We start from the raw sequence: 23,658 nt of genomic DNA, 5'->3' as shown, positions 1-23,658 counted from the left end.
CCTTTTTGGAGTCTCTAAAGTCAAATTTACTTTGACACCAATATGTAACAGATATAATATCTTTTACTTTGACACCAATGTGTAACAGTGTTCTAATATCTTATGATAAGCTATATAGTAAGTTGACAAAAATATTGGTCTTTTTAAATTTGGTGATATTTATATTATTTTAAGATAAATTATTGTCGTTTGGAGTTGCAGAAGTCTAAATTAACTTGGACATCAATGTGCTAGAATAACTTATGGTTAGTTGTTATAAGTATTGTTCTCTCAAAATGCGATGACACTTGTTATTTTGTATCTTATTGCATTTTTGGAGTCTCATAAGTCATAATTTACTTTGACAACAATGTATATTGAAATAACTTATAACTATATGATATAATAAGTTGACAAATATCTGGTGAAACTTATTCCAAGGTTTATATAATATTGCCTTTTCAAGTATCATAAGTCAAACTAGCTTTGACAGGAATGTGTGGTTATAAGGTATAATAAGCTAAAGTAATCTGACAAATATTGAGCTTTTTAAAATTGACAACTGTTTTTAATGTATATTCGCTGCCTTTTTAGTGTCTCATAAGTCGATTAACTTTGGCTGGATATTGATCTAATTTTATGTACATTATATTTGTTTTATATGTAGATCAATACACGTGGTAGCCCTATAACATTTAGTATTAGATACAATATGCTAAAAACTACCTACACAGCACCATACACAGTTGTTTCGTCCTTTTACGACTGATTGATGATGCTAGGGGGTTAAAAAGGTGGAAATCCAAATTTGACTAAACTTCTGTCGAAACAGAACCGGCGGTGCACCTTAAAACACCTTAGTTAAATAATCTTAACAAAAAGATGATTGCTGGCTTAATGAACCGTGTCGCTACTCAGAAATGATCACATCCAGTCACAATTGGCAGACGGCAACATTACAATATCGAAACTGGCGCCACCTTTGCAAACGTGTTGACGTCACAAGATGGGTAGAGCGGTCCGCCGGGAAAAGCGTCAGTAGTCATATATAGCCGTCCGCAGTGGAGGAACGATCAGGGCTATAGTAAACGACTTTAATTCTTTGAGGGCCCACTTCCAAGGAAACTTTTTGTCTCATAGTTTTGTCTGGGGAGGAATAACGCTCGAACCGTTAGGTGAAATCTCTATTCATCTACGGAAAGATCGAAAATTGTTCCTAAGGAAACATGCCAAAATAGAAAAAAAATAGTCTCATTTCATGTCAGTGTGTTATTTGAATATTCAAAACAATAAAAAAAATCTGAATCAAATATGGTTTTAGTTTATAACGAATGAAAAACACAGGTCTAACGGAAGTCTCAAACAATTGCGCAATTTAAAATGTAGAACGCTTGATATCACAAAATATCATTATAATATTTAAATACAGTAGACGTCAAGGTCTGTTTACAAATAATCTTTCTCAGCATACAGACGGTGCTGCCATTTCGATGCTCGCAGCTAGCATTCAACAGTTCTAGCACTTTCCAACCACTTACTCATTTACAGCTGAATAGACTGGAACAACCTGAGTAAAGTGTCTTTTTCAAAGATACAATACAGCGCCATGACGTGACTCGAACCCACAACCCTTCGGTCTCGAGCCCGGCGTCGTATCGCCTAACTACCGTGCCTCCTTGATATGTGCATAAACATATTTTCATCACCACCCAACATTTTTTAATCGGCGGTTTCTCCCTATGTTCATCATATGCTTTAGACGTTGCTAGGACGTAACCCCCCCCCCCCCCCCCCCCAACAAACAAACAAACAAACAATAAAGCAAGCCCTTAAGTCTTATTCCCCTAATACTAACGATATGAAAAAAACCGGGAAACATCAGACACAATAAGCAAGCACTTTGTACCCAGATAAAATAAAGGTATACCACAACTTAAAACTCCAGCCAGCAACCAATTTTCCTAGCAATTTGACAGATATTGATGTTGGTTTTCCCAGAATTTCTTTTGATTAGTCCGCTGTTAATTAACATAGTTTGCTTGATCTGTAGCTGAATAATATCTTGGAGGAGCTGAAAACCAGTTTGCAACTCAGTATGGCGCCAAATGAAACACGCCAGCGTGATGGACATTCTACATTTTCTGACAACTGTATTGTTACCATAACTGTCAACCATCACCATAACAATCTTGATTTTGAATATATTGGAGCTGAATTGTTAATGTCGATATCAGATGTTTTTGTGTTATATTAAGATACTAAAACAACCAAGCAGTCACATGTGGAATAAAAAGACATCTAAATCCAATGTGTCAGGGAGACCACCCTCGATAATTCAAAACGTGTTTCTCGTGAGCGTGCGGGTTAATAAATCTTTGAGTCTCCCTCACAAAAGGGCAGTATGAGTATATAGTCCCACGGGGAAAAGACGGTCATCAAGAGCAGCACTAAACACAAGTCATAATTAGTATCCAATTATTTACCCTGAAGTCAAAAACACATGTAAATTGGCCTCACGACAAAATGTTAACTTTGTGAAAAAATAATTAAATGCGGGGTGGGGTCTGGCAACGCTAATTGAAGTTGATTGTTTAAATATTAACAACACTAATGGCGATTTGACATATTTTCCAGAAAAGATTAATTAATATACTGAATATGAAATAGGCCGAAGCCGTACAGTGTATAACGTTCTTGGCAAGCATCAGCCAACCTTGCTTTATAATATGATAGTTCACCAAATCAATTATTTTATTCTGATTTTTTCCGTTTTTACAAAAAGCCCGTGAGCTTCCTGGAACTGAGCGTCTAGTTTCGTTGTTCTTGAAGCAGGATTAATCAAAGTCTAGACAAGGAAGAACGATCAAAATAAAAAATAAAAATGTCTCTGTGTTTTGTTATGAGTCATAAAGATAAAACTCCCCAGTGTAGATCTGGTGAGTGATCTACCGTAATAGGAAGGCAATTTGTCTGCCTATCAAACATTCAACATTACACCTTTTTAACGACATGGTTAAAACATTTTTTGTCAAACCCAAAAATAAATTTCAACATAAACGTTGAGATGAGATAATGATGTATTGGAAAAGTTAAGAGAAAAAAATGTCGATTTTAATATATCAATGTTGCTGAAATATAATAAATCTTGTTACGAAATGTCTGAAATATTGAGGTCAGAAACAGCACATGAATTGACCGACAGTATTGTGGGTTGTGGACGCTTGTGAACTGATACAACTGGTTAACAGTCAAGGAAAGGAGATGCGACTTTGTCTAATTACTTTTTTGATTTCATATTCAGTTGATGATAAAGTTGTTTCATCCATAAATAATTAGAATTTCGAGAAAAATACTGTCATCCCATTGGACTTCCAATCCTTAGGATAACATTACCAATTTCCGCACTTCTTTATTCTTTTATATTGACATGTATCCCTACTTACAAGGTGTGTCAAAGATTCTTTTTGACGAAGGAGAGGCAATCTTAAAAGAACCCCCACAAGGGTCGAATTTATTTGCCAGACAATCATGGCCCACTCTCGTACACATTTGAAAACTTTGTCACTTTATGAACTGAAGCGCTGGCGTTAAATATTGCCTGACGCGAACACTTCGGTTATATGTCCATACACAACAAAATGAAATTCTCAAATAAATCACACTTTGACATATTTTCAAACATGAGAATAAAATCAATCGTGCAAGAAATAACATTCGGGAAGGAAGAAATGAATCAAAAGAATGTGTACTAAAAATGAAATAAGCTACTTCCGGTTCCGTGCGTGCTAGGTGTCATACCTTTTGATTGATAACACGGGAGACAAATGTTGAATGTGTGATCGATGGAAATAATGTATTAACATCTTCCACATATATGTCTACCGTTAACCCATTTGTGTTTTCGATGATAATCCAGGAATGTGGAAAATAAACACGCGCTAGCAACTGCACATTCAACCAGTCAAATGACGTCACTATTTTACAATTGCAATAGGAGAGGTAAGAGAAAAGCACCGTCTGACCGGGATTCGAACCCGGGGCTCTCCGAACTCTAGACGGACGCTATACATGTACCTACTGAGCTACCATATGGTCGCTGGCAATCGACACAGTCCAGTTCCGCTATATTCTTCCCTTCCCTTCCGCCCCGAAGACAATGCTATTTACAACCAAGGTTGCCAAGATTCACCCAGTGTCTTGAAACAAGGGTTGGTCACAGGCACCATTGTAACAGGAGTGGAAAGCGAAATACACGGCCAGTCCGGGATTCGAACCTGGGACTCTCTGAACTCGAGACTTGAGCTACCTGGTCTTCGGCGATAGACCCAGTCAATCCGCTTCACGATTACATTCAAATTGAACGTTAACCTTAGGAAGTACTCCTATACGTCGAAAAAAATCCTGTTTTGGATTGGGAAACAAATCCTAAGCCACTTTGGGATGAGAAAGAACATTCAACTCTCGTTGTAGAATTCGTATATGTCTAACTATCGCGTTAGAGCCTTCGTCTACAATTAAATAATCGGATCTCCTGGGTAGAATGGGTGTTTTTTTTCCCCACCTCCAAAATGGGAAATGATTCTATTAGTTCTATTCCTATCAAATTGTATGCCAAACGCAATGATTAAATGAATGGTAATTAAATTGTGTTTCCTCAGTAGTCAAAACATGTACTAACACAATATCCATATACGTGTTGTGGCCAGCTTCAGGTTCGCATTTAAAAATATCATCCCTCAGACTCAACGTTAGTTCTCATTCCCTCAAGCCAAAGATAAATCAAATTAATCCTTTGATCATAAATTGCAACTACCAAATTGAATAGTTTAACATTTGTAACTAGTATGCGTACATATAATTGCTACAGATAAAGCATTATGTGTATTACTAGTGCATAGATATATAAACAAATATTGACGTTTTATAAGTGCGTATAAGAATGTTTTCCATATATCATTGGTAGTGTCCGTAACTTATAGTTCCTTGGTCTGAAAGTGTGGGCACTCTGGCAGTAGTTGGAGTTTGTGATGCCATGGCATGACTGAATCTAGCTTTAAGTTTTGGTGTTGTGACACGTTTGAAAGTAGTTTTAGTTTGTGATGGCGTGGCTTGTCTGAAAGTACATTTGGTTTGTAGTTGGGTGGCAAGTCGGGTGGCTACTCTGAAAGTACGCAAGTTTATGAAAGCGAGGCAAGTCTAAAATTGTGTTTAGTTTTTGTTCGCTCGGAAATTCTTAAACAATCTTTAGTTGGTAATGGCGTGTCCAGTCTGCCTGTAGGTTTAAATTCCGCTCACTAAGGTTGTTTGTTATGGTTTGCCAGGGCTCTTGGGGTATTGGGGAATGTATGTTGAATCTGAAAGCAGCTTTATTTTGCGATTGCAAGGCACGTCTGAAAGTGTCTTTAGTATGTAATTAAGTGCGAAGTGTGACCGTAGGCTTACTTTCTAATGGTGTGACAGGAAAAATGGAGAGCTAAATGAAACAATAGAAAAATTAACCAAACACTTACGCACGAAAAAAGGTTTATACACAGTAAAAGTAATGCTCTATTTGTCATAAGGGGTGATAATCGATATGATAGACACATTAAATACAACAGGTGATATGCTTCAACAACTATTAGTCGACGTTGTGCGAGTTTTATTAATCCCGCGAGACTTACGCTACCTCCCGTATTCATTCTGTCGGCATCAGTGTTCTCCCTGTAGATAAGCATGATGACATCAGCAAATGGCACAGACAAATCAAGTCAATAAATACGCACTTTGTTGAACGGATCGATAGGTAATGTTCAACTTTAATACTGTTAAATGTACCTGCCAACAACGCTCTTGTCCGCTAACACATCTAATTCCTGCTTGTCGATTAGAAATGCATGAATTTAGTTTGGTATTGCGTTCTCAAAACAAAAGTCGGAGGTGACAACATATGAGGGTTGCATTGTCAGGTTGACGGGCACAATAACAACAGAGGACGTGAACCATATGTGAGTTGCATGACAACAGCAGACATGCACCAGATGTGGTGAACACTGTCATCTTAACGGGCACCGTGACAACAGAAGACGTGAGCCAGATGTGGTGAGCATTGTCATATTGACGGGCACAGTGACAACAGAAGACGTGAGCCTGATGTGGTGAGCATTGTCATATTGACGGACACAGTGACAACAGAATACGTGAGCCAGATGTGGTGAACATTGTCATATTGACGGGCACAGTGACTACAGAAGACGTGAGCCAGATGTGGTGAGCATTGTCATATTAACGGGCACAGTGACAACAGAAGACGTGAGCCAGATGTGGTGAGCATTGTCATCTTGACGGTCACAATGACAACAGAATACGTGAGCCAGATGTGGGTAGCATAGATGTGGGTAGTTACATACGTTAACACTGTTGATTGCAGTTACATCGTGATTATCATTGTACACTGTTTTTTACAAATTGGTGTTCTATTATTACATAAGTTACACACGAAACACTGTTATCATATATATCATCATTCTCATCTTCCTCCTCCTCATCATTAACATCATAATCATCATCATACCATTGTGCCTCTAAAATAACACAGAATACCATATGGATGACACCAGTGAGTGCAAGTGACAGGAAATACAGATTTGTGCAAAAGGAGATTGATATACAGTTGATATAAATATCAACTCATAATCACAGCTTGAAAAAGGAATAGACACGTTAATCAATCCGTGGGTAATGAGATGGCTAACATTGCATTGGCTGCTAAATGACTGGGAAAGCCGTAGTGAACGCCTTTTCGGAAAATATAAGGCAATTTTTGAAAAATGACGTGAGCGATTTAACATCGTCAATAAAGGCATCACAAATGGAAACGCTTGGAGCACCCAGCAGATCAGCCTCATGGACTCTCTGTCTCACTGGTCGAAAGTTTTGCAAAATTCGTAGAAAGAGTATCCCGTAAATTTTCTTATTCTAATTCCTCGCGGTCTATCAAATAATGGGCGACAGTGTCTTAATGTACCCTTGCAATGCGGGCATACTAATTAACACATAGGTAGAACAATGCACATTTTGGAAACAGATTGGCAGGTTCCAATAAAAGAAGGATGCCACTTTGAAAAGGACAGGATCACTGAAGGTTTCATTTCAGGATGACAACACTATCATTGTATTAGCAAAACACAAAAAATAAGTAATCTATTAGCTACACACACAACATAAGTAATCTATTAGCTACACACAAAGCATAAGTAATCTATTAGCTACACACAAAACACAATTATTATATTAGCTACATACAAACCATAAATAATCTATAAGCTACACACAAAGCATAAGTAATATATTAGCTACACACAAAACATAAGTTATCTATTAGCTTCACACAAAACAGATTTAATCTATTAGCTACACACAAAAAATAAGTAATCTATTAGCTACACACAAAATATTAGTAATCTATTAGCTACACACAAAACACAATTAATCTATTAGCTACACACAAAACATAGGTAATCTATTAGCTACACACAAAATATAAGTAATCTATTAGCTTCACACAAAACATAAGTAATACATTAGCTACACACAAACCACAGTTAATATATTAGCTACACACAAAACACAGTTAATATATTAGCTACACAAAAAAAAAGTAATCTATTAGCTACACACAAAACATAAGTAATCTAATAGCTACACACAAAAAATAAGTAATCTATTAGCTACACACAAAACACAATTAATATATTAGCAACACACAAAACATAAGTAATCTAATAGCTACACACAAAACATTAGTAATCTATTAGCTACACACAAAACACAATTATTATATTAGCTACACACAAAACACAAGTAATCTATTAGCTACTACACACAAAACATAATTAATCTATTAGCTACACACAAAACATAAGTAATCGATTAGCTACACACACAACACAATTAATCTGTTAGCTACACACAAAACACAGTTACTCTAATTTCTTTTGGTTTATATAGTCAAAGTGGTTATAGTTTAGCTAAATTAGTAACCCCTAACATTTACATATTATCCAATACCTACACACCATACACTTACATTTTAGCGTATACTTACAAAATACATTTTTGTACAATCATTTGAACAACTCTCATTATCTTAGCCACACAAAACACTTATGTTTCACAGAATATATATATATATAAATGACTTTATGATGGCAGTGTTGAAAGTAATTGGATGCCAATAAAACTGTGTTATTTCAGCTATTGATATTGCATTATAATGATTGGCAGGTGACTGTCTTTTCTCACGGTTCGTTCTTGTCTTTATTTATAGTAAATGCCTTAATTTATTATCCGAAAGAATTCTATTTGGTTTTTTTCCGTTTCCCTTCAGAGACATGTTTCACGCGAATATTTGCGAACTATTTCTTATAGTTTTTGTTGTTACGTTTGAAGAGAAGACGTCCAAGATCGGAACACGATGCTGTTAACTCATTTATACTTAGGCCGAGGCGTGATTCAGTCGTGTTATGCTTCTAGTTTGTACCCACAAGGGAACAGCGCATCACGAAGCCAAGGGTTGTTGGCTGTTCTAACTAAGGTCTCCACAGGAAACGGAAACAGTAAACAAAGTTCACATGACACAAATGTAATAATACATTGACAGTTTTACAGTGTTGTACTTTGAAAATCAATTTTGCTCAGAAACCGTTTCAAAATGAAAGCTAGATATGATGCTTTCAAATAACAAAGCATTCCAAACCAACACACTTTGTCACTAAGAGTAATTCACACTTACGCTCGAGTTATAAAGACAAAATCGACACCGAACAATTAGGTATGTTCAGTTTTTTTTTTATGAATTCTAAGATGAATTGTTACATATATCTCTTATCTGAAGGATATAGATTTATGAAGATATAAGATTGTACCAAGTGTTTAAACATTTTTGAATAATTTGATGTCATATGAAATGGTTTCATTGACTTATCTAGAACGCTCGATAAATAATGTAATAAACATATTGAATAAAACAATGACGTATGAGCATTTCAATACGCAATTTTGCAATTCCAATTGTATCATTTTATAAAGTACGTTTTCCTTTACGTGCACCTTGTTATTATATGAATTGACACAGTTTTGTTGTCGACCAAGGATGGCATTTGCAGTATGTGCGACGTAATTCTGGCTGACTTTAAACGTATATCAGTACAGTTTCACTGGGTGTAGCGTAGTTTTGATCTCTACATAAGAAACATTCAGTGTGTCCAATAGTGTTAGAAATAGTACCAAAGTGTCAACAGAACCTTTATTTGAACTAATAAATAATAATACTAGGGCAGAAATAAACAAAGGATACATTTACATAAGACTATTTAAAAATACTAGGAAAAAAGACCAGGTGTTCCTTGAGGTTAAGCGTCAAATGCTTCATCGATGATATCCGTCATGTGATTCTAGGTTAAATCTAAGTAACGGACCTTTTTTCCTACAGTTTATTATGATCATGTTCGTATTCGTATCAGATCAATTTATTTCCAGTGTACAAAAAAGGTACAGAGTGTGAATCCATTTTATCATGATTTCTTTATCATGTCTTATATCAATGAAGTAACAATAACAAAGTGATATATACATTGAAGAATTCAGAACTTAACAAATAGGAAAGGGGTGGAAGAGATCATCAGATTAAGGGTAGTCGGGTGGTGCAGTGGATAGAACTGCCTTTCACCAAGGCGGGCGGAGTTCGATTCCCCGATCGGACGTGACAAGGTTGGGTTACCTGCCCGACCACGTCGGTTTTCTCCGGGTACTCCGGTTTCCTCCCACACTAAGACCCCCGACAAGCTAACATCTGGGCTAACAAGAGTGATTAATATAACTTGTTTCATAATTGTTGTAAAATAAATCAAGTTTATCAGATTAATTACTCTTTTGCACTATGGCCAGTCTCAATTCTCTAACAAACCTTAGAAGCAGGCAGGCAGACATGATACCCAAGTTGTGGCGAAGTGGTGTGTGGTTTATTCTATCTAAAATAAGCGATGAACGTTACTGTGGTCAGACAACAAATCACGTACGCCGTCAATATGGCGCCTTTTCACGAGGACTTATAGGTTATCCTTCACGAGACAGTCAATCACGCTGTCATGACAGCTATTACTAAATTCTGCTACATACGACATAACTGATACATGATGTAGGACAGTTAGCGTGAAATCATTTAACACATATTGTTTATAAGGGTTCAAGGATGGGCACTTCGACAAGTAATTGATTAAATACATAGATATAAATCATCTTGATTTCCGGATTTTGATAAATAATATTGTAAAATGATCTCCTACAGATGTATCACCGTTAACTATACAACTGCTGTGATGATATTGTGTGACTATAGTGATAAAGTGTTACTATGGATATAAAGTGTAACTGCTGATATGGAGTTATTGTGATGATGCAATGTAACTATGGTGATATCGTGTAGCAATGGTGAGAAAATGAGAAATTGTAATTGGAAAAATCTAAACAAAAAGGATGGCACTGTTGTATAAAAAACGAAAAAAGGAAATCATAGTATCTGTATGCATTATTTCAGAATATTGAAAAAAAAAGGACAGAAAAAAATGGCAAGAAAAGCCGTAAAGTAAACGGTGGCGGATTTTGTTTTTACACCAACAAGGCTGACACATGATGTCGTTCAAGACTGAAGTTTGCGCAATAGGGGTCATGAGAATATTACTCCAGATTTAAATCGTTAGCATTCCCATAAATTATCCTACATGTAAGCTGTTAGCAACAGGTCAAATTAGAACTTACCATATCAGGTAAATAAAGCGTGAAATGTATGGTTTTAATGAAGTGATAACTGGAACAATAGGCATTGATTAAGGAGATTGGGAATTTCTCGGAATATTTTGTAGCCTCTATATATATCCTCTGTTTCATATTATATACGTACTGTTCTAGTCAGGTCTTGTAGTTTAAAAAAAATCATGAAGTATTAGCAAAACCGTAATTCGAACTAAAAATCAATAAAACAAGTCAAGGAAAGATTTACACGGAGAGCTTTGAAAAAAACCTAAATTGGTAATAAGACCAGGTGTTTCGAAAGGGTAAGCGTGTTCTGCATCGACGACATCCGCCATCTTGATATGAGTAAAACCAAGTAATGTCACGTTGTCATAGCGATAAGTTGGGTAGTGGCAACAAACCAACAGGGCATACTAGAGAGCATGTTAAACAACATCTACCTTTATATCACACTATATCCTCGATACTCCAGGGGTTACGCTCACATTCGCTCTTTTCACCCCTAAAAATGTGTCATAGCGAAATCGAAGTCTCAGTGTGCATCACCTTGTGCATCAAAAGAATTTCGCGGTCGCGTAACGGTCAAATAGACTGGCTTTGAAGTCGGTTGTCGTTCCACTATAATGTTAAAAAAGAGAGGTATCAACCTATTGATTGGTCAGAGTGTTGTTTTCACCTGGGACATAGCTATGACATATTCCAGCAGTGCAGAGAATAAAAGTGAGCGTAACCCGTGAAGTATCGAGGGTGATCACACTAATTTAACATAGTTTCCCAAGTTACGTCTTTATTCAAAACTGATCAGAGATAGTGTATACATTCAAGGCATGATTACCCACATTTAAGTCACAACACCGAATGTCAATTCAACTGAATCGTAAACACGTTTAATTATATTTAAGGTTCCTTGAGCCGTATACTGTAACATATACCAAATAAAATGCTTTTGAAATTAAAATACTGCTAACCATCACTAGAAGTTGATCTGCTCATTATCCGTCTTGTGTTTCCCAGTACTTATCATACCGAGCTGACAACAGAGCAACGTCAGCTGACAGATCAAATGGTATTTTTTTTTTATATACTGTATAAATAGTATTCTTAGCTTAGTGTCGAGAGTCTCGTCGCCTTGAAAATCAGCAGTCTATGTTCTTATTTTACTGTTGATTTCACCTTTATTCGTACAAAGACAGTTACAGGTTACGAACTCTTTCAGGGCAGGGATAAAACAATATGAATTTATTCAAGATATGTTGCTGAAAATATAAGAACGAATAGTGCAGTGCATAATTTCCCTTATCTAAGGTCTAGAGGTCCTTGGCCCGAACTCCCATAACACACACAGTTATTTGTTTTTACTTTTTTTTAAACTTTTTTTTTTATTATTATTATTATATTTTGCGTATAAAACTCTTTGCTATAGGAAAACGGCAAGCAAAGTGAGAACAATGCAGAACCAATTTGAACCTTTCTTCTTTGGAGATAAAACGCAAGTGTCTATACTTTAATTACAATATCATTGGTACACAATTGTTACATGCGAACAAAGAGAAACATGAATTGACTAGCCAAAGAAATAGACCCTCCAACGTCTTCAAATTTTTGCGGATAAATATCACACAGGTATAAATAGAGCACATCTCAAGACAGAACATAAAGTCAAATAAATAGCTCTCTAGTTTTAAGATGCTGAATGAAATCTGTAAAAGTTCCATAATTTCTCGTTTACATAAGGCACCGCATAAATAATCGCTATCCTATTCAATTCCATCGAAGAATTCTCGTCACACAAATGGAGTGATAATTGGCGGGCTTCAGCCATATATAGGTACAAATGGCACGTGCGTCTGCACGCAAGGTCGGTTAACGGCGACCGGACCAGTAAAGTAGCTAGTTACAGTCTGATTGATATGGCGCTAGCATGGAAAGGAGTGATAAACGTTCCTCACACTTAATTTGTAGTGATAATATAATAATGTTGACGCCAAAATAATATAGCCTATGGAAAACTTGTTTATATTGATATCATAGGAAGCTATTCGTCATCACTGAAGGTTGTAGATTTAGAAAACGTCATACCTGCTGTAACCCACTGTATGATTGGTAAGTGGTGACTAACATTGAACCTCCTGCACAATTGTGGATATTCTTTCGTTCTTATTTGGGTACACAAAGGAGACAGTATTCAATCTGCAACGTCCATTGAATATATTTGTGTTTCTCTCTCTACCTTCTAATAAAAGTTTTGTTTCTTTGCGCATTGCTTGACAATACGCCTCGCTGGCCTTTAGGTTGAGCGTTTGTCCGAGTAATGAAGGTTTGTTAATACTGATCTGACGCCTGACCAATACAAACTTAAGTCAGTACAATGTGTATTAATTGCTCTGTGCTTAACGTTCAGCTTTAAATATTGGATATTAATAATAAATCTAACAATGTTCAATTAACACAAGTCATATAAAACAATTTTGCTGAACTCGCAAACAGGTTCTACGAAATTGTATGCCTAAGTAGATCCATTTTCTACTCGCAGCTTATAAGAAAGAAAACCCTCGGTCGTCTTTTTCCATTTATTGTTCTGTGTTATTTTTCCAGACATCGTAACAATGTATTAACTAGGAGTTAAAAATGGATTGGTTTTCAAGTGTAATTTTTATGTGACTTTTCGTGAGTTCTCCTCGAACGACTCGGCGAATGTAGCAATGTGTTTATCGATTACAATCGCTAAGAAAGGTGGAACGGACAGTATCATATTGTTAATGTAACATGTATTGGATGAAAGCTGTTAAATATTTGCTTAGGTTGAAAATATTTTATGCTCGGAAAGTAATTTGTTGATGTCACACAACGAGTTTCTCTCTGGCTATGTCCTATATCAATAACAAAAAAATCTGCCATTCCTGTATAAGACGAATAACCACTTATTGATATGCAAAGTTAAGTAATATTTACTGATTTTTGATAAAAATGTGTATTGTGCGAATTTGTTTTTATAATGTCATAATTCAACCAACCAGAAAAAAAGGTTGAAAACACTTCAGTCAAGCATTTCTTTTATATTTTCACATGTAGCCTTGAAACTTTATAATCTTTTTATAGATAACAGCTAACTACTATTAGGCTTATAATTAACTTAGTATAACATCACATGTTATATGGGTCATATGACTAAATATCCCAATTGCTAAGGTTACAGATGTAGTCCTTGAATTGACATTTTCACTTTTATGTGTAAATCTATAATTTTTCTATTGGTAGACTACCGTGTAACGGGCTATTTCCGCAGGCTTAAATTTCCGCGGTTTCGTCCCAAAATTAGAACATTTAATTGACATGGATTGTATTTTCGCGATCTAAGACATGTAAAAATCCTAAATTTTAGCGGTGTTTTAGCCCAGAAACGGGATACTCTGCATATAACGTGTCAAACAGTCAAAGGAATAGGCTTTATGACAGCATATTCAGAAACAACAAGTAAGTGTATTCTGTTTTGCTAATCATCAACTATCATTTGTTATATAATCTGTATTTTAACATCTTATATTGCTCTTGATGTGAATTAATCATTACAACCACATACTTGCTATTTCATGATGATATTGCAGTTATGAAGTTTATGATGGCGGCATGTCTTTAAGGTTGTCATATTATTCTGCGGATTATATTTTCGCGATCACGTTAATGACCCGCGAAATCGCGAAAATATCCTCCCCGCGGAAACATCCCGCCATACAGTATTGTGAATATGGCTAGTTTCTCGCACAACTTAATAATACGTATATGACGCTACTAACTTATAATTGAAATTCAACACTAGCGACATCTACTATATTCATTTCCACATACATTGCAAATATTATTAAGGACAATACCACTCTTATTTACGTCCGTATCACTCCGCCCCCCATTATCAAAACATGCCACAGTGTAACTTCTATTTACACCCACGTAAATCCGCCAACCAATATCAAAATGATATAACTTTACAACGTTAAATGTATATAGATTTGAGTCATTCAAAAACCATGTAAGCGATGTCACGTTCAAATTCCTCAAAGACATGTCATACATTGTATTACCGGAACTAATTTGAGGTATGGAATACAAACATATGAAACTCATTGCTGATTGGCTGATTAATTTGCTAGAATCATTTTAAAGCAGTTAACATGTATCTGCTTTCATTATAAAATGAAATAATTCCTATAAAAAAAATTCGCACATTAGTCCATGAATATTAACATTAAAAACCGTTGTGTTTAGAAACAAAATTCAGCCATTGGTTATGTATACAAGTGACCAACCTTGTCCTCTGTCAACGAGTGACTAAAACCTTCACAACAAGTGGTGTGACGCGTTGTAAGCCTCGTAGTAGCACATACAATGGTGTACAATGTACAGTTATCAATAGTGATATACCACTGTATCGTCATAGACATTACTGCCAATCAGTTTATTGTATTCATATGTAGTTCTACTATTACAATACATTTCATAGTGCTATGTTTTACATATAGAGCGTATTCCATGTAGTATTGGGGAGTTTTAGGATGTATGCCATTGTATTATGCCATGGTATCATACCATGTAACGTACGACATTGTAGTATATGACATGATATGATAGTAGTAGAATGATAATCTATTTAAAATCAATGTACGTCATGGCATTGTGCTGTACCGGATGGAAATGTATTATATTGTAATACGCTGTATTGTTATAGTCTTTGTCGCCGTATTACACCGTATAAGATTATGGCGTATTTCAGTGTAGTATTCTATACTAGAATTATTATAATGTAAGACGGACGTAAGACACTCACTTGTAGATACAGCATGTCAAAGTAGGCCTATAGTATGTCGCTGTATATACCGCAATAGCTACTGTTGTGTCTTGAAACGCTTGTAACCTGAATCTGTTAGCCGCAGTAGACAGTGTCGTCTGTCAATAATTGCAGCATGTCAGGTGAGACGATCAGAATTTATTTACGTATTCACACTACGCGATGAAGTAATAATCAATGAACTAATTAAGACTAACTCCCGCACAGCTTTGTGATGTAAATGTAATTAATTCTATAGTGTATTGCACGGTAGTCTATAAAAGTAATGGTAAATAAGGGTTGTCACTGTGATTATTCCATCCTCGATACTCCAGAGTTGACGCTCAAAACGCTCTCTGCACCACTGGAATATGTCGTGATGAAATCGAAGATGATGTACGCGCCACTTTGTGAATGCTACAAGTAGACTAGTTTGATTCTTTGATGTACAGTCAAAGAATCTCGGGGCAGCGGTACGGTACCATTGACTGGCCTTGGAGCAGCGTGTTGCTCCTCTTTAATTTTCAAGGACATGTATCAGCCTAGCGATTGGTGATTTCGATTTTGCCTATTTCAGGTGTGATATGGAGCTTAAGTTAGCGTAACACCTGGAAGTTTGAGAATGAGTGTATTCTGGTGCCACAATCATAAAACATCTTTTGATACTTTAGTGAAAAGGTTGATTTATCAATCAGACAGACTATCCTTTGAGAATATTAGTCCGTATTTTGTGAAATGATAAACACCTGTACTAATAGAATGACAGTAAACAGTAAGAAAACATTTCAATTTGGACAGAGTCAAGATTTGTTCATGCCCACCAGGCCTTTGCGTACAGGATAAAGACAATCTGGGAAAAGAGATCATTTGAGCTAGGCTTAAAAACCAATGTTAATATTTAGGAAAAAATGGGTTTTTGCGGTTTGCTTTCAAAACCCATAAGTTTGGTTGCATAGAAATGTATTAACTTTGATGCTTTATTAATTTACACTTGTGTTTTAAAATTATCAATTTTATGAAAGGAAATGCAATCTTTTGGGCATTTAATGATAAAATGATTAATGGAGTGCACACCGCGGTTCTACTGAATGTTTCCTGAATAGTACATGTAGTATAAAATAGAGAATAATACATGCCTTTTTCCATATCACACCCAGTATCAACCCGAGACTGCAATATCAGCCCAAGGGCCGAAGGCCCGAGGGCTGATATTGGTCGAGGGTTGATACTTGGTGTGATATGGAAAAATGCGTGTTTTATTCTGTTTATTACAAATTTACTAATAAAAACAAATATCTTATGATTTAATTTTCTTTTTGAAATATTGAAAAACGAAAAATAATAATCCAAAAGTGGTGTGATATGGGTTTTGCGGGCTGATACGGGTTTTGGGGTGTGATACGGCGGGGGCTGATACGGGTTTTGGGGTGTGATACGGCGAGGGCTGATATGGGTTAGAGCAATTGTGTCGTATTGCATATACAAAAAACCCGTATTTATCAGTAAGTATGTAATAAACCATCTTACGTAATAGGTACAAATGTATACACATAACAATGCTTGTAACACATCATTCATTCCTCTTAAAAGGGCTGCAACGATATGTCGCGATATTTTGAATACGGTACAATACACATTTTTTTGTTAGGAGATTTCGATACACCTACGATATTTTACGGATTTTGTCGTTTCTAAATTCAATCTTCTCATATCGGTTTTAACATGGTGAGTGACAGCTCCAGTTCGGCATGCACGTTAGGCCCATTTTTGACCAAGCCTATTTCCATTTGTAATATTGTCATTATCAATTTGCGGCACCTCTTTTCTCGTTGCTTCTACTGTTATTATATGTATCATTAAACATATTGTACTGTGACCACGGTATCGTGATACGTATCGTATCGTCAGGTTAATGTATCGTTCCAGCCCTACCTCTTTGTAAGGAGGCATGATCTCTAGTTGACACGAGATCGCTTACGTTGTATTGCGATTGCAGAACTTTCAGCATATTGCTAGTATAGGCGCATTTCATTTATAAATAATGCATGCTATTGACATTAGTATGATGTAAATTCTCCATATTTCATAAGTAATATTGATGTTTTGTGTTTCAACGCTACTACAATGGAAAACTTACACTAATAGAGATGGGTTTCACTGTAAAACAAAAAGTTACCTTGTATATAGATAGTATCGTGTTATTTCAGTTCATAATTGCAAATGTATGGACATCTGTAATCCCCAAAGAAACATGGTCACAATATGTTTTCGTTGATTGAGACAAAATGTGTTATTTTCAGGAATAACATAAACACATTAGTTAAAGGTTATTCACCACTAATTTTCATGCGAGATATAGGGATATAAGGACTAGTTAAATGATTAATTAATACTTACAGTTCCCGGGTGTCGGTCGGTAAATGCTGAGGTACGGTTGTCAGGTTTCTCCTCCGGCAGTTACATTGAAAACCCCCAAACGTTGTTGCTTTTATGCACTCACACACATTTTCCGGTGTCCCTTCAGTAGTGTCCGCAGCATTACAAACAAATAAACACGCCATGGCGACGTACAAAAATACCGCCATGACGGAAGCGATGTAACCACTTCCTGTTAGGGTCGCCATTAGAAATCACGGGAACATTTCCCGGACGTGTAGGATTCGAGGTACTCCCAACAGGTATAAAGGGCAAGGGCTAGGCCAGAGGTATCTCCGAACTCTTCAGTGTCCCCACACGGAATGGCGAACCTTTGACAGTCCCTGCCTTGAAATGACATCATTATCGGTTATCATCACAATTTGAAGTATCGGTAATCAGCCATATAATCTACCGAGTCGTTAGAACGCAGATAAAGGGATGTATCTAACACTTCACAATGCCGGATTTAGAACAAACCCAGCGCATCACAAAAGGATGCGAGCCCTCTTATCCAAGTCACCCGATAGGGGCTATGGGCCCCTCCGTACGGCAACACTGTCCGACGTGTACACATTTTTCTGAAGTTTACTGGAGTAGAGGAGTCGGTCCCTGTAACTATATAACCCTGTCCGAGGGCTCAAGTGGAAAACAAGCCTATCGATCTCTGCGCTTGTAAGTCTGTGTACGCCGTCTATAGCCGGCTAGCATGTGTCACAACGGTTATAAATCCCGCATTGTATCTCACGAGATCTAACGGGAGGGACATTCCGGGGCTTACATATCCACAATACTTGGTTAGATGTAGATACAGATGACTGGTCACATGGGGGTGAGGAATGGGGGCGCGTGCGAGCGCCGTGAAGATGCAAAAGAGGACTTCACCTTTGTAAGGAGGGTGTGTGGCGTTCACAACATGAACTTGCATATATACTTGTTGAAATCGATTAGCTACTGAGGGTCTAAGCCGGCAGGTCTGGCGAACTGTACAAACCTATTCCCTAACATAAACTATCATAGACAATGTTATATTAGAAATATGTTGAGGAGATTGGCATTGTAAAAACTCTATACATAAGTGAAGCAGACAGACAGAGAATTGGCACAAACAGTATACATATATCACGCGCTGTCTACAGCGGCACGCAGACTCTTGGAAGGGGAGGGGGTCGTTTGTATGTTTGTTTTGATGGTATTTTTTCACACTTGTCTCAATAGGTTTCCATTTTTATAGCCTAATTACAAACCGGCAATATCGTTTACATATTAATATCTTCACATATTTTGTTAAAACATTGATCTATATGTTTCAATTGATCATATTTGGCACAAAACATGTTTGCTGATCGCCTCAATGTTTTATTTGTTTCCCCGATTTTGATTACGTTAGAGTTAATTGGGAAACGGTGTATTAATTATGGAGTTCCTCCTATGTGTTAGTAAAACCAAAATTCATGATTTAAAAAATTATTGCAAAAAACCTTTTTGTGTAATTTGCAGAGTAATGAATGTAACAGATTAATGCTGTAAGACATATGTTTCACGTATGTAATGAATATCCCATAATACTTAGTAATATTGTTTATTTGTAACAACAAAGAGTATATGACGATTGTGCCAACAAATGATAAGGTCTTTCAATGATCGTTTAAAGATAAAGAGTCCGAACAATTTACTATAGTACACAGGCGTCGAAAACTGTTTTCTGTTACATGTAAATGTATGCTATTTCTTCTTAACTTATTCGAAAACGATCTTAGATAATGTCCTTCCTAGGGAGCTAGAATTATTGTAATCCAAATATTTTGTTGCTGAAAAGTGTTTGTTGATTAAGACAGTGTTGGAAACAATCTTATCAATTTTGATTTATTCGAAACACATATATGAATAAAATAGTCATTTATTACAAAGAGATATGGCGGGTTGCTATGCCTAATCCCCAAAGCCATGTTACGCAAGTGCGCGCATCCAACCGTGCACTGTTATGACGCGTCCTCAGGTATTTTTTATACAGGTAGCAATATCGGAATCCCGTGTCTAAGAATAGATTATTGTAAACAGACCACATATTTGGTATTTCGGCATTATTAAAGCACTTGATATAATTACTATTGCCAGTTGGAGGGTAAAACAATTCATAAATTTTATCAAAAATAGTTTCTTACCTACAAAGCGTAGCTGTACTGTACACGTGTACAGGGATGTGTTGACATGCTTCCACAGAAGTATGTCGCACTAAATGGTAAAGAAATTATTACTTACAAAACTGATAAGTCAATAGGAATGTTTTAAAATGTAAACAAAATCTTCCATCGATTTAATTAAAACCACCATTGCCTTATTAAGGAAAATGATCACATGCCTCAATATTAAAAAAAACCCAAAAAAACTGAAGGAGGATTCGAACCTGCACCGTTTATTTTCTAGTCACAAGTAAACTGCGTTACATATTCGGCTACATAGAACATATAGATATTGTCAATTACAAACTTATCACCGATCGCAGTTTAGAGAAACTTAATCACCTCTGTTTTTCATTTTTTTGAGCACTTTCCCAAAGGAGGCCACTTTTCCGTAATACGATTTGATTTTGCATATTACATCACGGTCACAAAAAGTTTATTCAAAAGTTGGTCCTCGGATGGGAAAGTGTTGAAAGTATTATTTTAACTCCGGGAAACCCCATCACTTTCATAGATATAGTGTATATGGCTATATTTGCAGTATCATATTAGCAATACCTAATTTCTCAGCAGTTTAAAAATTAATATTCAATTGGTTTTGTATCTTTTGTATGCATTTTTGCTACACGAAATGTTTTACTCCTTAATTTTTTTTCCCCGTTTTCATAAATGCCGACTTAGGGAAATACGGGCAGTTTTCCGCCATACCTCTTTGAATCATAACTAAATAAAAACACTCCGGTTAAGCATGAAGCTGTTGCTATACCTAAGAACGGCGGAAATTTTTGAGCATGTTCAAAAATTTCTACCGTTGACTGCCGTTGCTGATTTTCCGCCGATGTTCTGACGATCAACTGCCGTTCCTAGCGATGTGATACCATTGCGCTGCCGTACTTGTGTGACGGGCCCTTAAGAAGTAGAACAGGAACATCCAAAAAAGGGTCATTATGAGCTCATGTACATTCAGCTGTTGTACCATTTGCGTGTTATTACTTGTACAACTGCAAGAAATGATAATGATGAGGGTATTTTTATATTTTAAGTACGCTGTTACATGTTAAGGTGCTATTAAGTCAAAGAAGACCAAAGAAGTCGATTAGAGAGTGAATATAGAACTCCAAACAAACCGTAACTAGTTGTTAATGATAAGACCTGAAGCCAACGTCCAATGTGGGCATTTTTTTTTTCTTTTAGGAAAGTTGGTGATAAATATCCGGGGCTTTCAGTGAGAGGTAAACATGTAAAGTACACGTACCACCTTATCGACCGACAACGTGAGTCTGATTTCCCACACTTACACAATACACCCCAAGCAGGATTTATAAGTATCATTATATATAAATCTAATGAGATATTTGTATTAACGGTAGGATTCGAATAAAAAGAAACAAATTCAAGTCGGATATGCACGCACGAAAGTACCTTAGGGAGAATTTCAAACCGCACAAAGTACGATATCAGTAGGTCGTTACTTGTCAATTTCTCGACATGAATTGTTGTGATAAGATTACAAAAACATTTTTCATCACTTAATTGTCACTTTAAACTTGTTTACTTTGCTCGACATCGACATGTAGGATATAACTGCTGTTTAAGCCTTTTCACTCTTTATTGGCTAATTTGGCTTTCATAAAATGCCGAGTTACCGGAGGATTGTAACCAACCGTTCGAACAGACTTAAGTAATACCAAAACTGTATGAAGTCTAGAGGCTAGTTGCAATAGATCATCAGAAACTAGCAATTTTATTGAATTCACTTATAGTGGTCGTAATACAGGGACAATTTTTGTTTGTTTTCAAGGGGTTATCGTCCTATTAACAGCTAAGATCATTTAAGGTCGTTCCTCCATTTGTGTAATGTATGAGTGTTTGAGTGTACGAGTGCTGGAGTAGTTACATGCAGGTTGGTGTATTTGCCTTCTTGAGATAGCGCGGATCTGATGCCGACTTTTAAGGGCTACTACACTGAAACACCATGCCGTAGGCGTCCAGGATAATTCTTCACCTGGTCACCTTATACTGACAACTATCTAACCATTTGTTACGATTAATCCTAATTGCTGAATGTTTACCAGCGTTGGTTTTATACAGGGTTAAGCTTCCTTCTAACAGCTAATGTTATTTAAGGATGTGCCGAAATGTGTGTAGTGCAAGCGTGCTGGAGTGAGGATATGTTGATGTGATCGTCTCCCTGTCATAACGTGAATCTGATGACGACATTATAGTGTTATCTCGCTGATGGCATCAAGCACAGCATCCCTTCCGGTCACATTATACTGACAACGAATGGACCCGTTTTTACCAAGGAATACAGGGGAAGAAAATTAATAAAATGAAGTTCGACCACATCTTTGATATTCCATGGGTTACGCTCACTTACGCTCTCTGAACATAGCATGTAAAATAAGCACAACCCTTGCAGAATCAAGTATGGTTCGACCATGATGGACATCTCATAATTCCTATAGAGTACTCACGAGACCATCAGATGTAATATTATATTCGGTTAAGCTGTTGTAACGTTAATGTCTTTGGGACGATTACGTCTCCTTTGAAGAGTGAAAAAAGACATTACATTTGCATCAGCATCCTTAACATGACAAATTTCCTGCAGAAGCTATACGGTCGTAACATCAATCCGGCGTAGTCGGGCAAGTAATTATCAGTAACTACAGAACTAAATAAAACTAAGCAATTATCAGTAATGTCTTGTTGCTATTACCTTTGGCAATCTGGAAGGAGATGTACTCAGATTGTTATGCCTTCTTCAGAAATGTTTCTTCGAACATTGAATTGGTCAACATTTACAACATACGTGATAACTGCATTTTAAGGGTACTTGCCTCATTGCAGGCAAACCATTTACAGCCAGACGCATGTGTGATCACTGCATTTTAAGGGTACTTACCTCATTGCAGGCAAACCATTTACAACCAGACGCATGTGTGATCACTGTATTTTAAGGGTACTTGCCTCAATACAGGCAAACCATTTACGACCAGACGCATGTGTGATCACTGTATTTTAAGAGTACTTGCCTCATTGCAGGCAAACCATTTACTGCCAGACGCATGTGTGATCACTGTATTTTAAGGGTACTTGCCTCAATGCAGGCAAACCATTTACAACCAGACGCATGTGTGATCACTGTATTTTAAGGGTACTTGCCTCATTGCAGGCCAACCATTTACAGCCAGACGCATGTGTGATCACTGTATTTTAAGGATCCTTGTCTCATTGCTGGTAAAGCACTACATATTTCGTACACAGAATAACCTAAACTGTATCCTTTAACCAGTTTGGGATATAACTGAAGCGTGACTTCTTTTGTGTGCTTCCGATTAACAGGCAGTTCGGTTGACTATTGCGACGATATACTGATTGAGGGTCCAAGGTTCAAAAGACTATTGTTGATTTTTGTTGTTTATATGAATATTCTGGAAAGTGTATTTTATCTTTTTTGGATCT

The 23,658-nt window shown here is 36.6% G+C and overlaps 1 protein-coding gene across 1 annotated transcript in view; it reads right to left on the bottom strand.

Moving 5' to 3' along the window:
* LOC110440280 (leucine-rich repeat-containing G-protein coupled receptor 5-like) overlaps nt 1-19,230 on the bottom strand; it is an 86,753-nt gene extending 67,523 nt beyond the window's left edge. Inside the window, exon 1 of the mRNA XM_021483254.1 lies at nt 17,990-19,230. Coding sequence (XP_021338929.1) covers nt 17,990-18,216 — 227 coding nt within the window. The 5' untranslated portion in view covers nt 18,217-19,230. The remainder of the gene's footprint in view (nt 1-17,989) is intronic.
* Nucleotides 19,231-23,658: the final 4,428 nt, after the last annotated feature.

Source organism: Mizuhopecten yessoensis, unplaced genomic scaffold (assembly GCF_002113885.1).
Source record: "Mizuhopecten yessoensis strain PY_sf001 unplaced genomic scaffold, ASM211388v2 scaffold11177, whole genome shotgun sequence".
NCBI lineage: Eukaryota > Metazoa > Mollusca > Bivalvia > Pectinida > Pectinidae > Mizuhopecten > Mizuhopecten yessoensis.
This window is presented reverse-complemented; position numbering and strand designations above follow the sequence as displayed.